Source organism: Tamandua tetradactyla, chromosome 11 (assembly GCF_023851605.1).
Source record: "Tamandua tetradactyla isolate mTamTet1 chromosome 11, mTamTet1.pri, whole genome shotgun sequence".
Taxonomy (NCBI): Eukaryota; Metazoa; Chordata; class Mammalia; order Pilosa; family Myrmecophagidae; genus Tamandua; species Tamandua tetradactyla.
The window spans coordinates 84,568,451-84,580,914 of record NC_135337.1 but is presented as its reverse complement, the minus strand read 5'-3'; the positions used below and the strand labels follow the sequence as shown (position 1 = coordinate 84,580,914).

Genomic DNA, 12,464 nt, shown 5'->3' with positions numbered 1-12,464 from the left:
ACTGGCCCAAGAACACACAGCGTGCTCCGAAGCAGCATTCCTCTCCTGGAGAGGAAGTGGATCGGGAAGGGCACTTGGTCTGGCTTCTCCACCCAAGTATTCTGTATCCATCCTCCCTCCAAACCTTTGCCTAGGCCATCACCTCCGCCAGGAGTGGCCCTGTTCCAGAATTCTCCCACCCTTCTTTCCTGGTCCAGGAGAAACACCAGCTCACCCTGGGGGAAGCTACTACTGATCCTCTTTCCGACCTTCCCCTTTGCCTGGGCTTCTGCTCTGCCCAGTCCCTCACAAAGCCTTAGTTTGCTCTTCTGTGAAGCGGGCAGAAAGCTGTCCCTTCTGTGCCGGGCACCAGGGGTGCATTCTGCATTGGAAAGCTCCAGCCTCTCCTGGGCATCCCTGCCTCCGGCAGACCCACCACCTACCTGCTAATCCTTCCTTCCCCACATCAAGGAAACACCTTCCCCTATTTTTTCCAGCTCCCCACACAAGAATTCTGGGCATCTCCCTCATCCACGCCTCCCTCTTGCCTCCCTTCGTCAGTCTCCTCTCTGTCGTTATCCGTAGAATCTCTCCCTCTCTCATCGAGGGACCTGTCCAGTGTCCCCACCTACCCACCCCTTCCCACTTCCCGCAGCCCTTCCCTTTCTCCAACACCCATTTGTTCCTCCCACTTCTGACTCTTCAAGGGTCCTCCATCACCCTTGACATAAAAGTATTAGCTCTGTGACGCAGCTCCCCACTTCTGCAAAATCCCAGCCCTGCCCGCACCTTTCACAGCTCCCCTCAACACTCCACACCCTTCTTTCCTCTCTTCTCCCCATATCTGCACCCTCTGCTCCAGCACTCCTCTCTTGGCTACCTCCATCTTTGTTACGTTATGCCTCCTCCAGGAAGACCCATCTGATTGTTCACCTGCTCCCGGGTCAGGATCCCGGAAGTGTGGGGACCTCCCTGAGCTTCCCCAGCAGGGCACCTGGTCTCCTACTTCCTCGCCGCAGGGACGCACCATGGCTCTGGAGAGGCTGTGTTTGCCGAGGAAAGGAGCCCCAGCCCGGGGACCCCTGGCTTGGCTCCTGCTGGCCTGGACAGTTCTTTTGTGCGTTGTGTGTGGCCAGAGCTGTTGGGATGGGGCGGCGCAGGCTGTGGTCCCCGGACGTGTGCGGAGACGTGGTGGCAGCGCAGGCATCCTGCAGGGGTGCGTAGTTCCCTGGGGCATGGGCTGGGCTGGCCTGTCCAGGGGTGGGGGGGAAGGGACACTTATGGGATGCCCAGCTGGGCAGCGTCTCACTGGCCATGGCACGTTCCTTCCCCAAGGCCGAACGTGTGTGGCTCCCGCTTCCAGGCTTACTGCTGCCCCGGCTGGAGGACGCTGCCCGGTGGGAACCAATGCATCGTGCGTGAGTGCCACTGCCTCGAGCCGGGGTGGGGGGGCCCTGGGGGACCGGGACACTCTGTCACCTGCCGGCAAATCCAGCCCTGGGGGCGGCCCTCTTCTCGGGTTCCCAGGACACCTGCCCCGTTTATTTAAGCCTTCCTGTCTCTCTCAGTCTCTGGAATCTCACTCCATCCTCTTGGAGGGTGCCCTGTGCCCAATGCCCAGCGCCCTGGTTTTTCTGGCTTTGCCTCCCGATGGTTCTAGCAAAAGCCACCTGCCTCGCCTGGACATCCCACATAAAACAGGGGTGCTGCTCGCCAAGCGGGGCCTGCAGGACCCCTGCAGGACCCCTGCAGCGTCTCCCTGGGCCACTCCGGGCCTGGAGCTTGCTGGCCGGTGCCGTGACCATCCCCTGCTCTGCCTGTTTCAGCTATCTGTCGGCGCCCCTGTGGCCGGGGCTTCTGCTCCCAACCCAACCTCTGCACCTGTGCGGATGGCCAGCTGGCCCCCAGCTGTGGGGAGAGCCCAGGTGAGCCGTGAGTGGTCCAGATGCCCCCAGGGCAGCCTGGGCTGGGCTCCCTGGAGCAGCAGGGCCACAGAGAAACTCTTACTGCATGTCCACAGGGTCTGTCCCTTCCAACCACATGTCTTTCTTTCTGTTCCCAGGATCAGGGTGCAGTGTCAGCTGCATGAACGGAGCTAGCTGCAGAGGGGCATCCTGCCTGTGCCAGAGAGGCTACAGAGGCACTGTGTGTGGGCAGCGTGAGTGCTTCCCATGCCCCCCGCCATGCGTACCTCTTCCCACCCGTGGGTGGAGGTCACAGAGGGCGGGTCACCACCCCTCCCTGCCCACAGTTTGTTCTCCCAGGACCAGGGATGGCCCAGCACCACCAGTTTATCATTCATTTGGGGCCAGGCTGTAGGGACTCCTGGGGCCCAGCTCCCCTGCTGCTGGGAAACCTCAGGCCACTCCCCTTTCTCCCTCCACAGCCGTCTGTGACCACGGCTGCCACAACCGTGGACGCTGCATCGGGCCCAACCGCTGCGCCTGTGTATATGGTTTCACGGGACCTCAGTGTGAGAGAGGTATCCACCCTGGGAGGGCATGGGGCTCGGAGAAGGGGAGGTGGATTTTCTGGAAGCACCCTAACAGAGCCAGGCCTTGGAGGGCCCAGTGGCCTCCTTCCTATCCCTCTACTCCCTGCTGTTGAGGATGACGGGCCATTTCTTGCATTTGCTTACCCTTCCTGAAATACGTCTGTTGTTCAGTGGTTCTTGTGCAAGGCCCTGTATTACTGCCAGAGAGAGGAGAGAGAAGGGTGCAGGCCTTGTCAGTGAACATCCAATCTGGGGGGTGGGGAAGAAGTCCCAGGGACAGAAAATAGCCGCTTAGGGGCTCCAGTGTAACAACCGGGGGGCATCCTGGGGGCTGGGAAGATCCAAGATACCATCTGCTCCAGGGAAGAGTCAGGGAGGGCTTCCTGGAGGAAGGGGCATCTCTGCTGAATTTCACAGGAGAAGCAAGTGGCCAGATGGACAAGCCCATTTAAAACTCTTCCCAGGCTTTGGGAGGCTGTAGCCAAAACTAAGGCAATGCCCAGACTGGTGACTTGTTGGGAGCTAGAAGCCATACAGCATGCCCCTGGGAGGTCAAGGAGAGCATACATGGATGATCCCCTGACTGACCCATGGTGGGGGGTGGGGCCAAGGAAGGGGCACCTCGTGGCCAAAGAAAGAGAAGACAGAGGATGAATTGGAAGGTGGGGTGGCTGTAGGGTTACCCGGAATTGAGGGTGAGCATTTGGAAACTGACTTTGCCAAGAAAATGGCATTGGAATTTGGGCTTGGGGATCGCCGAGGGAAGGTGTGCAGCAGCGGGGAAGGATGAGACAGATGGTCTGGGATGGGTGTGGACAATGAAAAACCCAGGAAACAGGGAGGGCTGGTACCAAGGCAGGGTTCCAGAGTTTGGGGTGAATCAGGTGAAGTTCTGGGAAAGGTGTTTCAGCCTTTGAAGTCCTTGGGACCAGGTTGGAAACACCAGGGGCTCCTGAAGCAACTGTTCCATGCTAACTCTGGGGTGGGGGACCTGGAGGCCATCCTGTCACTGCTCCATTTGGTTGAGTTCCAACGTCTTTATTGGAAACATCTGGAGAACGGAGACAGGAAGGCATATCTGGGCCCCACCCGGTGTGTGTGGGGAACCCATGGGGCCACCTCTGGCCAGACATGGAGGTTAGGGAAGTGATGTTCTGAGCCTGGAGGATTCAGGCCATTGCAGGCCCCTCCCCCACATCCTGGAGATTTGGCAGGGCCAGGCGTTTCTGGGCCCCTGTCCTGGTCTGTAGGGAGAATGGCCTAGGGTTGCCATGGTGATGGTGGTGGGCTCTCCAAATTTGTCCTGGGTTTTGTGGGCTTGGCCAATCCTGGCACCACTTTGGAGGTTGTGTGGGACATGCTTTGGCGAGAAAAAGTTTTGAAGGTTGAATAGGAGTTTGCCAGGCAGTGAAGGGGAGGAGAGGTATTCTAGGAAGGGGCACTGCCTGAGTAAAGGCTTGTCATCAGCGGGGTTCTGGAGCTGTCCATACTCACTTTGCCCTACAGACTACCGGACGGGACCCTGCTTTGGCCAAGTGGGCCCCGAGGGGTGCCAGCACCAGCTGACGGGCCTCGTCTGCACCAAGGCTCTCTGCTGTGCCACCATGGGCCGGGCTTGGGGCCTCCCGTGTGAACTCTGCCCCTCCCAGCCACACCCCTGCCGCCGTGGCCTCATCCCCAACATCCACACCAGGGCTTGCCAAGGTGGGTGTGGTGTAGCCAGGGAGTGGGGACGAAGGCCAAAGGGAAGCCAGGGTGGCATGGAACCCTGGGCACCCTTCGTTCCTACCTCTGATGGGCCTCTCACCCCCTTGCAGATGTGGATGAGTGCCGGGCCATGCCAGGCCTGTGCCAGGGGGGCAGTTGTGTCAACACCGTGGGTTCCTTCGAGTGCCGCTGCCTGAGTGGATACCGGCTCAGTGAGAGTGGTGCCAATTGTGAAGGTGGGGGATGGGGGCCACCTGGGACTCTCTGAGTGTCTTGGATGGTCTCCCCTGTAGGGAGGAGGTGGAGAAATAGGACAGGGCTCAGACTGGGCATTATGTCTCCCCAGACGTGGATGAGTGCCTCCGCATGCCAGGCCTCTGTTCGGGGGGCGACTGCACCAACACGGTTGGGAGCTACCTGTGCACCTGTCCCCCTGGTTTTGCTACCAGCCTGGATGGCGCCCACTGCCTGGGTGAGCCTGGGGCCCTAGTGGACCAGAGGGATAGAGAACAGATCGGAGATGGTCTGACCCCTTGTTCATCAACCTCTTTATTCAGGCCCCTCAAGCCTTCCAATTTCTAGGTCCATCCATCTCCTGGACCCTAGTTTCCATCCCCGCTGGCATTCTGGTTCCCCATCCCCTCAGCCTCTCTTTTCTTGTGCACCCCAGCCTGTGAGCCTCTCTGCCCCTTGAACTCTGGGCTTTTCTAGCTCATTGGCCTCTGACGTTCTTGCCTCTGGGCTCCTCTGACCTTCTAACTTTCATCTGTATGTTCCTTTGTCCACCCCCAAGGACTTTTTAAGAACACCTCATCCCCCTCCATTTTTGTAGTGGGGAAACTGAGGCCCAGAGAGGGTGGGTTTGCTTGAGCCAGTTGTGAACTGGAATGGGCCCAGGGTAGCTAGGTGCTCATTCCGGCACCCTGCCCACCCCCAGCCAGGGAGGGGTTCCCTGGACTGGTGCCCACCATCCCTCTCTGAGGCTCAGGTCCTAGGTTACCCCTTGCATGGGTGAGGGGCCTGGGTTCTTGAGCTGGTTGGTCCCCAGGCCTTAGGAGTTACCTGTGGTGATCAGACCCTGGTCAGGCTAGGGTGGGCCGAGTTTTAATTTGGGGATGGGGGAGGGGGCTTGGCAGCTCCCCAGAACCACCCTGGTCCCCCCGACCTGGGCCTCTACCAGGCAGGGCTGGGAACGTTGTGTTTGGAGTGCTGCCAACTCCACAGTTTCTAGGCCTCCCCCTCTGAGCATGTCCCCTAGACTGTGGGGACCCCGCCCATCCTCTCCCCACCTCACCCCCTTGCAGACTGCAGAGAATCCAGATTTGATCTGAGGTCAGGCTGCTTATGAACAGGAGTTCTGGATTTGAACAGTCCAGGGTTCAATTTGCTGGCTGAACTCCTTGCTTACCACATGATCTTGAGCAAATGGCTTAACCTCTCTGTGCCTCCGTTTCCTGCATCTGTAAAATGGGGATAAGAGCTGCAACCGCGTGGGGTTTGTGGTGTGGATTGGGTAAGGAAAATGTGCGACGTGAGTTGCACAGAGCTGGTGCATCGGTCGTAGGCAGCCAACCCAAAGGCAAAGAGGACAAAGTGCAGCCGAGGCTGTGACTTAGTGGCAAGGACAGCGGAGCCATCAGCTAGAATTTTTACATTCTGTCTCTTCCCTAATTGAGAGGCAGGTGCTCAGTCAGCTCCCCTGGGGTTGGGGATTGGGGGTGATCTGGTTTCCCCGGCCGCCTATGAAGAGCTGTGTGACCTTGAGCTAGTGGATTGACTTCTCTGTTCTCTGGCTCCTGTCTGGGCAGGTCTGCCTACCTGGTGGGTGGGTAGGGATTGTCCCCAGGTGCATGAGATGCCTGTTTTCCCAGCCTGGGGCGGGGCAGGGGCGGAACTTCCAACCAACAGGAGGAATTTCTTCACTGTGGGCTGCCAGCCAAGGTTTTTAAATCTAGAGGTGAAGTCTCTGAGTCAGGGCCAAGAAATTTGATCACCACTTCAAGCCGTCCGACCCCAGGGCATGCAGGGAAGCCAGCGAGGGTCTGTGGGTCTCACACCTGCCTCAGTCTCCCTAGGGGCTGAGGGTCGTCTGTCTCCCAACTTACTTCTTGGGGCCCCCTTCTCACATTCATTTGCAACCCCAGATCCTGGCATTCCCACTTGAGTGTACAGCCTGTCCTCCATCCAGGCAGCACTCCCACCAATGGGTTTCCTAACTGTGGTTGAATACCTGCAGTGACGGGGAGCTTACTACCAGCGCCAGCTTTTGAGTGTTGGGACGTTTGTTTGGAATAATCCAAATCTGCCTCCTTGATCAGTGGGGCCATCTGGGTACAGAGCATTTGGCCTTGGGCCAGCCCCTTGAGTGCTTCTGAGAACGAGGTGGGCGTTCCCAGCATCCTCCTTCCACGGATGAGGAAACTGAGGCACAGAAAGGCAAAGAGACCTCTGTCCCAGGCAGTGATGGTGGAGCTGGGATTGGAAGCGAGGTCTGAGAACTGCTGCTCTCTACCCCCTGCAACCGGTCCCCTGTGCTCACTGGCCCCACCCCCCACTATCCTGCAGACCACCGGACCGGTACCTGCTTCTTGGAGCTTTTGGGGGGCCGCTGCACCCAAGATCTTGCCGGCCACTATACCCGCAGGCAGTGCTGCTGCAACTCGGGCAGGTGCTGGCTGGCAGGCCCCACGCCTGAGCTGTGTCCTCCACGGGCCTCTGGTGAGTGGCCCGGGGACTGTCCCCAGAACCTGCTGTGGGGGGGGGGGGTGGGCCTGGGCCATGGCCCAGGACCTGGCCTCAACCTGTTTCCTTGCAGATGAGTTCCAGCGCCTGTGTGCCCAGGGGCTTCCGCTGCTGCCCCCCTACCCCTTCCCCGTCCTCCCCCGCTTCGGGTCTGACCGTGGGGGTCCTGGCCTGGGTGGGCTGCCACGGCACCGCCCCCACGGCTCCCACGGCCCTGGGGGACCTGGGCTGGGGCCCGGCAACTCCAATATTGGTGAGGCCTGGGACTTGGGAGGAGGGGTTCCGAGGCTGGAGGTGAGCCTGGGTCTCCAGGGAGGGCCCTGGACTTTGTGGGGTGGGGGTAGGGGGTCCGGCCCAGGGTGAGGGCTGAGTCTAGGGGCAGATCTGGCTTCAGTGGGCGAGTCTGAAGCTTTGGCGAGAGGGGACACTCTGAGCCTCCCGGACATCAGGGAGTGTCCGGCCCCTGATGCGTATCCACAGTGGGGGCCGGTGGGTTAGCCAGGGCTCAGGGCTCCCCCCACCCTCCGCAGGCACAGCCACCCTGAACCAGACCATTGACCTCTGTCGCCACTTCGCCAACTTGTGTCTCCACGGGCGCTGCTGGACCACGGCTTCCAGCTACCACTGCGAGTGCCACCCGGGCTTCGCGCAGGACGCGCGGGGCGCGTGCATTGGTGCGGACCGGCCGGGAGGCGGGGCTGCGGGGCATGGGGCCGTGTACTGCGGGGCGGGGGCTCACCGGCCTCCCGCCACCGCCCGCAGACCTGGACGAGTGCACCAGCAGCCCCTGCCGCTACGGAGACTGTGTCAACACCCCCGGCTCCTACCTCTGCCGGTGCCACCCGGGCTTCCAGGCGGCGGTGGCCGACCAGGCGTGTGTGGGTAAGGCCGGCGCAGGGCAGCGGGCGGGCTGCGGCGTGGAGGGGGACAAGCGTCCCGTCCACAGGGCCCTGGATTGGCGGCCCGGAGGGAGGAGGCCATGCGGAACCCCCCCCCCCCCCCGCTGGCCTCTGCTTCCCCAGACGTGGACGAGTGCGTGGGCAGCGGTGACCTCTGCCGCCACGGCCGCTGCGTCAACACTGAGGGCAGCTTCCAGTGCGTCTGCAGCTTGGGCTTCGAGCTCACGCCGGACGGCAAGAGCTGCGCGGGTGAGATGGGGACCGGCGGGGGCGCGGTGTGGGTTCCAGTCCCCACTCGCTGCCTTTTTCTTTCTTTCTTTAGCTTTTTATTTTGAGGTCATTTCAAACTTACGGAACGGTTGTAAAAATAAATGCAAAACCCATGTGGGGAACTTTGGCATGCCCCTGTGATACCCAGATCCACCAGTTTTAACATTTTACCATATTTGCCATTTTTCTTCCTGCCTGCCTGCCTGCCTGCCTGCCTAATTTCCATCTTTCTATGTCTCTATTTATCTGTCTGTCCTATCCATCTATCATCCATCTCTCTGTCCATCTATCCAATCTATCATCTCTCTACATCTGTCTGTCTGCCTGCCTGCCTACCTACTGACCCATTTATCTTATCTCTGTCTACTATCTATCTATTCCATCCATCTGTCCATCCATCCATTCTTCCATCTATCCATCCATGCCTCCATCCCTCTATCCTGTACCCCATTCCCCCGTCCATCCATCCATCTATCCATGCATCCTTCCGTCATCTGTCCACCTGTCTGTATCTATTGGTCTGTCTATCTGTTTTCTACATTAATGGGTCCATCCATTTGTCTGTCTATCTGTCTATCCAAGTACCATTTCTCTATCCATCCATCCATCCATCTGTTTATTTTCTTGACATTTGACAATAGTTTGTATGCATCATGCTTTCCTGGCTTTCACGGTCACCTCAAACCTTTACTCTTGCTCCATCACCAATTTCCCTCCTTATTCCTTGATTCCTGCTCACCTTTCTGGGCCCAGCAGCTCTTCTGGCACATCCTTCTCAGCCCCTGGCTAATTCCTCACTCACTCCCTCATTTCTAGTTCATGTATTTATTCCATGGCTTCCAGAAAGGGGACTTTTGGTTGTGACCGTACCTTCAGGCCACCCCAGGAGCTGCCTAATCATGTCCCTCCCCTGTCTCCGACCAGGCTGGGCCCAGGAGTCCCTGGGAGAGGCTGGCTGTGGAGTGGGGTGACAGCAGGACCTTGGAGAGTTCCCAGCTCCCAGCTTCCCTATGGGGTGTGGGTGGGTCATCCAAGCTTTGTTCAGCCACAGCTTGCGGCAGCCCCTGGGGACCCCCTTTATTCTTTTCTGTCTCCCTCTCTTCCTTCATAAAGAAAGATGTCCTCCTTTCTGCTTTCATTCATCATCCATTCATTTATTCATCTTTTGGCAACTGTTGCCATGTGTCAGAACCAAAGATGCAGCTATAAGCAAACCAGCTCTGGTCTTGCCCAAGGAAGCTTATTTTCCCCAAGACCCATGAACGAGCAAATAGAATCCAGACAGCACCTTGTTGTCTTGTTATTGTGTGACTCCTGAGTCCCTGGAAGGGGTCCTTCAGGGGCTGAGCCCCTGCCCCCAGAGAAGTGAAGCAGGAGGGCTGATTGACGGGGCAGGGCTGGCACGGGGTGGCCTTGCCTGCCTGTACCAGCCCCTCCTGTGCCCCCAGATCAGGATGAGTGTGCTACCAACACCTTGTGCCTCAATGGGGTGTGTCTCAATGAGGACGGCAGCTTCCGGTGCCTCTGCAAACCCGGCTTCCTGCTGGCACCCGGTGGCCGCTACTGCCTGGGTGAGAACTGGGGCAAGGGAAGATGTGAGAGGGAATGTGAGGGGAGAGAAGGTGAGAGATGGGGATGAGAGATGAGGTCCGTAGGGGGACAGGAGGAGGCAAGAAGGAAGACAGGGGAAAAGGGGGAAAAACAGGAGGTGCAAAAGGAAGGAGAGGAGAAGAGGAGGTGGGCTGGGAGGATGGGAAGGTGACAAGGGCTGGTGGACGCCAAGGAGAATGGGTCCAGGACCCCGCTCAGTGCTGCCACTGCCTGTTAGACATCGATGAGTGCCAGATGCCCGGCATCTGTGTGAATGGCCAGTGCACCAATACCGAGGGCTCCTTCCATTGCCGCTGCCTGTGGGGGCTGGCGGTGGGCACCGACAGCCGCATGTGCATGGACACCCACGTGCGCAGTACATGTCACCAGACCGTGGAGAAGGGCTCCTGCGCCCGCCCCTTCCCTGGCACCGTCACCAAATCCGAGTGCTGCTGTGCCAGCCCCGACCATGGCTTTGGAGAACCCTGCCAGCTGTGTCCTGCCAAGGGCTCAGGTGAGCAGCCAGCTGCCCACACTAACCCAACTCCTTGGCTCGGTGCACCTTCAGTCCTTGCTCCCAGCTCACAACCCTTGGGCCCGAAGGTGTCCTGGAGTCTTGGCTCTCATGGTGTGGGGGTTTCTCTCCTCTTGGGGTGTCTCCCCAAGAAGAGACTGAAGGAAGTTGCTCTGCCCCTTGGAAGGACAACTTAGACTCAGGTTCTTGTCCGATGCCAGGGGGCTCGTGCCATGGGACCAGGCTCCCTCTCACCCTCTCCTTCTCCTACCACCCACAGCTGAGTTCCAGGCTCTCTGCAGCAACGGGCCTGGCGTCACTGCAGATGGCCAAGGTGAGTGGGGTCTCAGAGCTTTTAGAACGGGCCCAGCGATAGAGGAGATACAAACTGTGCCTCCTGGAACCAGGCTGCCCAGATTTGTTTCCAGCCCTTCCCTTTACTAGTTGAATTACCTTGGGCAAGTTACATTTCTCGGAGCCTCGGTTTCCCTCTCTGTAAAGTGAGCAGAAGCATAGTACTCATTTCAGGGGTGTTGTAAAGATCAAAAGAGGGAATGTACTGATGTATTTAGAACAGCTTGGCACGAAATAACAAATAAGCACCCTAGGTTTTACCTATTGTGATTGCTCTTTTTAAATGTTTTTTTTATTGTTAAATACAACATATATACAAAGAAAAGAAAGAAAAAGCAATGATTTTCAAAGTACACCTCAACAAGTAGATACAGAACAGATTTCAGAGTTTGTTGTGGGTTACCATTCCGCTATATCTAGATTTTTCCTTCTAGCTGCTCCAAAACATTGGAGGCTAGAAGAAATATTTTTTCTTTTTTTTTTTTTGTGAAAAATACATATAATCAAAAAAGCAATCAATTTCAAAGCACAGCACAACAATTTGTTGTAGAACAGATTTCAGAGTTTGGTGTGGGTTACAATTCCATAATTTTAGGTTTTTACTGCTAGCTGCTCTAAGATGCTGGAGACTAAAAGAAATATCAGTATAATGATTCAGCACTCGTACTTGTTTGTTAAACCCTACCTTCTCTGTATAACTCCACCATCATCTTTGATCTTTCTCCCACTCTGTAGGGGGGTATTTGGGCTATGCTTATTCTAACTTTTTCATCCTGGAAGGGGCTGTCGATAATAAGGGGTGGGGGGGGATGGAACTAGCTGATGTTCTGGAGAGGCTGGGCCCTCTGCGTTTCAGGACTTAATTGATCCAGGGGCCCCTCTGGAGCTGGAAAGTTACCCTAGTGCATGAAACCATTGTAGGATCTTAAATATTGCCCTGGGTGTTCTTTAGGATTGGCTGGAATGGTTTTGATTGGGGTTTGGCAAGTTATGGTAAATAGCAATGTCTAACTGAAGCTTAAGTAAGAGTGACCTCCAGAGTAGCCTCTTGACTCTATTTGAACTCTGTTAGCCACTGATACTTTATTTGTTCAACTTCTTTTCCCCCTTTTGGTCATGATGGAATTGTCGATCCCATGGTTCCAGGGCTGGATTCATCCTTGGGAGTCCAATCCCACGTCACCAGGGAAACTTTCATCCCTGGATTCATGTCCCATGTAGGGACAAGGGCAATGATTTCACTTGCAGAGTTGGACTTACAGAGACTGAGGCCACATCTGAGCAATAAAAGAGTTCTTCCAGAAGTAACTCCTAGGCATGCCTATAGGCAGGCTAAGCTTCTCCACTACATTCATAAACTTCACAAGAGCAAGCCTCAAGATCAAGGGCTTGACCTGTTGATTTGGGTGTCCCTAATGTTTGACATAGTATCAGGGGTTTCCCCAGCGGTAAAGTTTAACAGTTCCATATTTTTTCTCCCATCCCTCAAGCGACTTTGCAAATTCTTTTTGATAATTGCTTAATGTACTCTGGAATTTATCCAGGTATTACATTAAGCTATACAGGATTAGAGGACCTCTTTCTTATTCTGGGCTCCCCTTGTTTGGATTGTTTAAATGATCTATCCAGACAGGTTGAGTTAGATTATGTGCTACTGAAAATTTAGGTTCAGGACAAAATAAACCTTTCTTCCTTTGGTCTCAAAGAGTAGGTAAGGTTCTAAAATATAGATAATATCTTCCTTACTCCTGTATTCTGAATTACCTTAATCCTGACCTGACCAGCTTAGTTCTTATCTCGAAATGCTAAGTTATAATATATAAAACAGCCTCTCAAAAATCCAGAAATAACAGTTACCACTCCAGACTAAATGTGACTGCTGTAAGAGTTTACAGTCTAGACCCCTGTTTTCTTA

General features: G+C 56.2%; 1 protein-coding gene across 1 annotated transcript in view; it reads left to right on the top strand.

Moving 5' to 3' along the window:
• The first annotated feature begins 769 nt into the window (after positions 1 to 769).
• Positions 770 to 12,464, top strand: part of FBN3 (fibrillin 3) — a 77,105-nt gene continuing 65,410 nt past the window's right edge. Inside the window, exons 1-16 of the mRNA XM_077121524.1 lie at positions 770 to 1,195; positions 1,315 to 1,397; positions 1,806 to 1,904; positions 2,042 to 2,137; positions 2,366 to 2,461; positions 3,980 to 4,177; positions 4,291 to 4,416; positions 4,527 to 4,652; positions 6,746 to 6,898; positions 6,996 to 7,175; positions 7,453 to 7,596; positions 7,685 to 7,804; positions 7,945 to 8,070; positions 9,540 to 9,662; positions 9,920 to 10,195; positions 10,476 to 10,529. Of these exons, the coding sequence (XP_076977639.1) occupies positions 1,008 to 1,195; positions 1,315 to 1,397; positions 1,806 to 1,904; positions 2,042 to 2,137; positions 2,366 to 2,461; positions 3,980 to 4,177; positions 4,291 to 4,416; positions 4,527 to 4,652; positions 6,746 to 6,898; positions 6,996 to 7,175; positions 7,453 to 7,596; positions 7,685 to 7,804; positions 7,945 to 8,070; positions 9,540 to 9,662; positions 9,920 to 10,195; positions 10,476 to 10,529 (2,188 nt within the window). The 5' untranslated portion in view covers positions 770 to 1,007. The remainder of the gene's footprint in view (positions 1,196 to 1,314; positions 1,398 to 1,805; positions 1,905 to 2,041; positions 2,138 to 2,365; positions 2,462 to 3,979; positions 4,178 to 4,290; positions 4,417 to 4,526; positions 4,653 to 6,745; positions 6,899 to 6,995; positions 7,176 to 7,452; positions 7,597 to 7,684; positions 7,805 to 7,944; positions 8,071 to 9,539; positions 9,663 to 9,919; positions 10,196 to 10,475; positions 10,530 to 12,464) is intronic.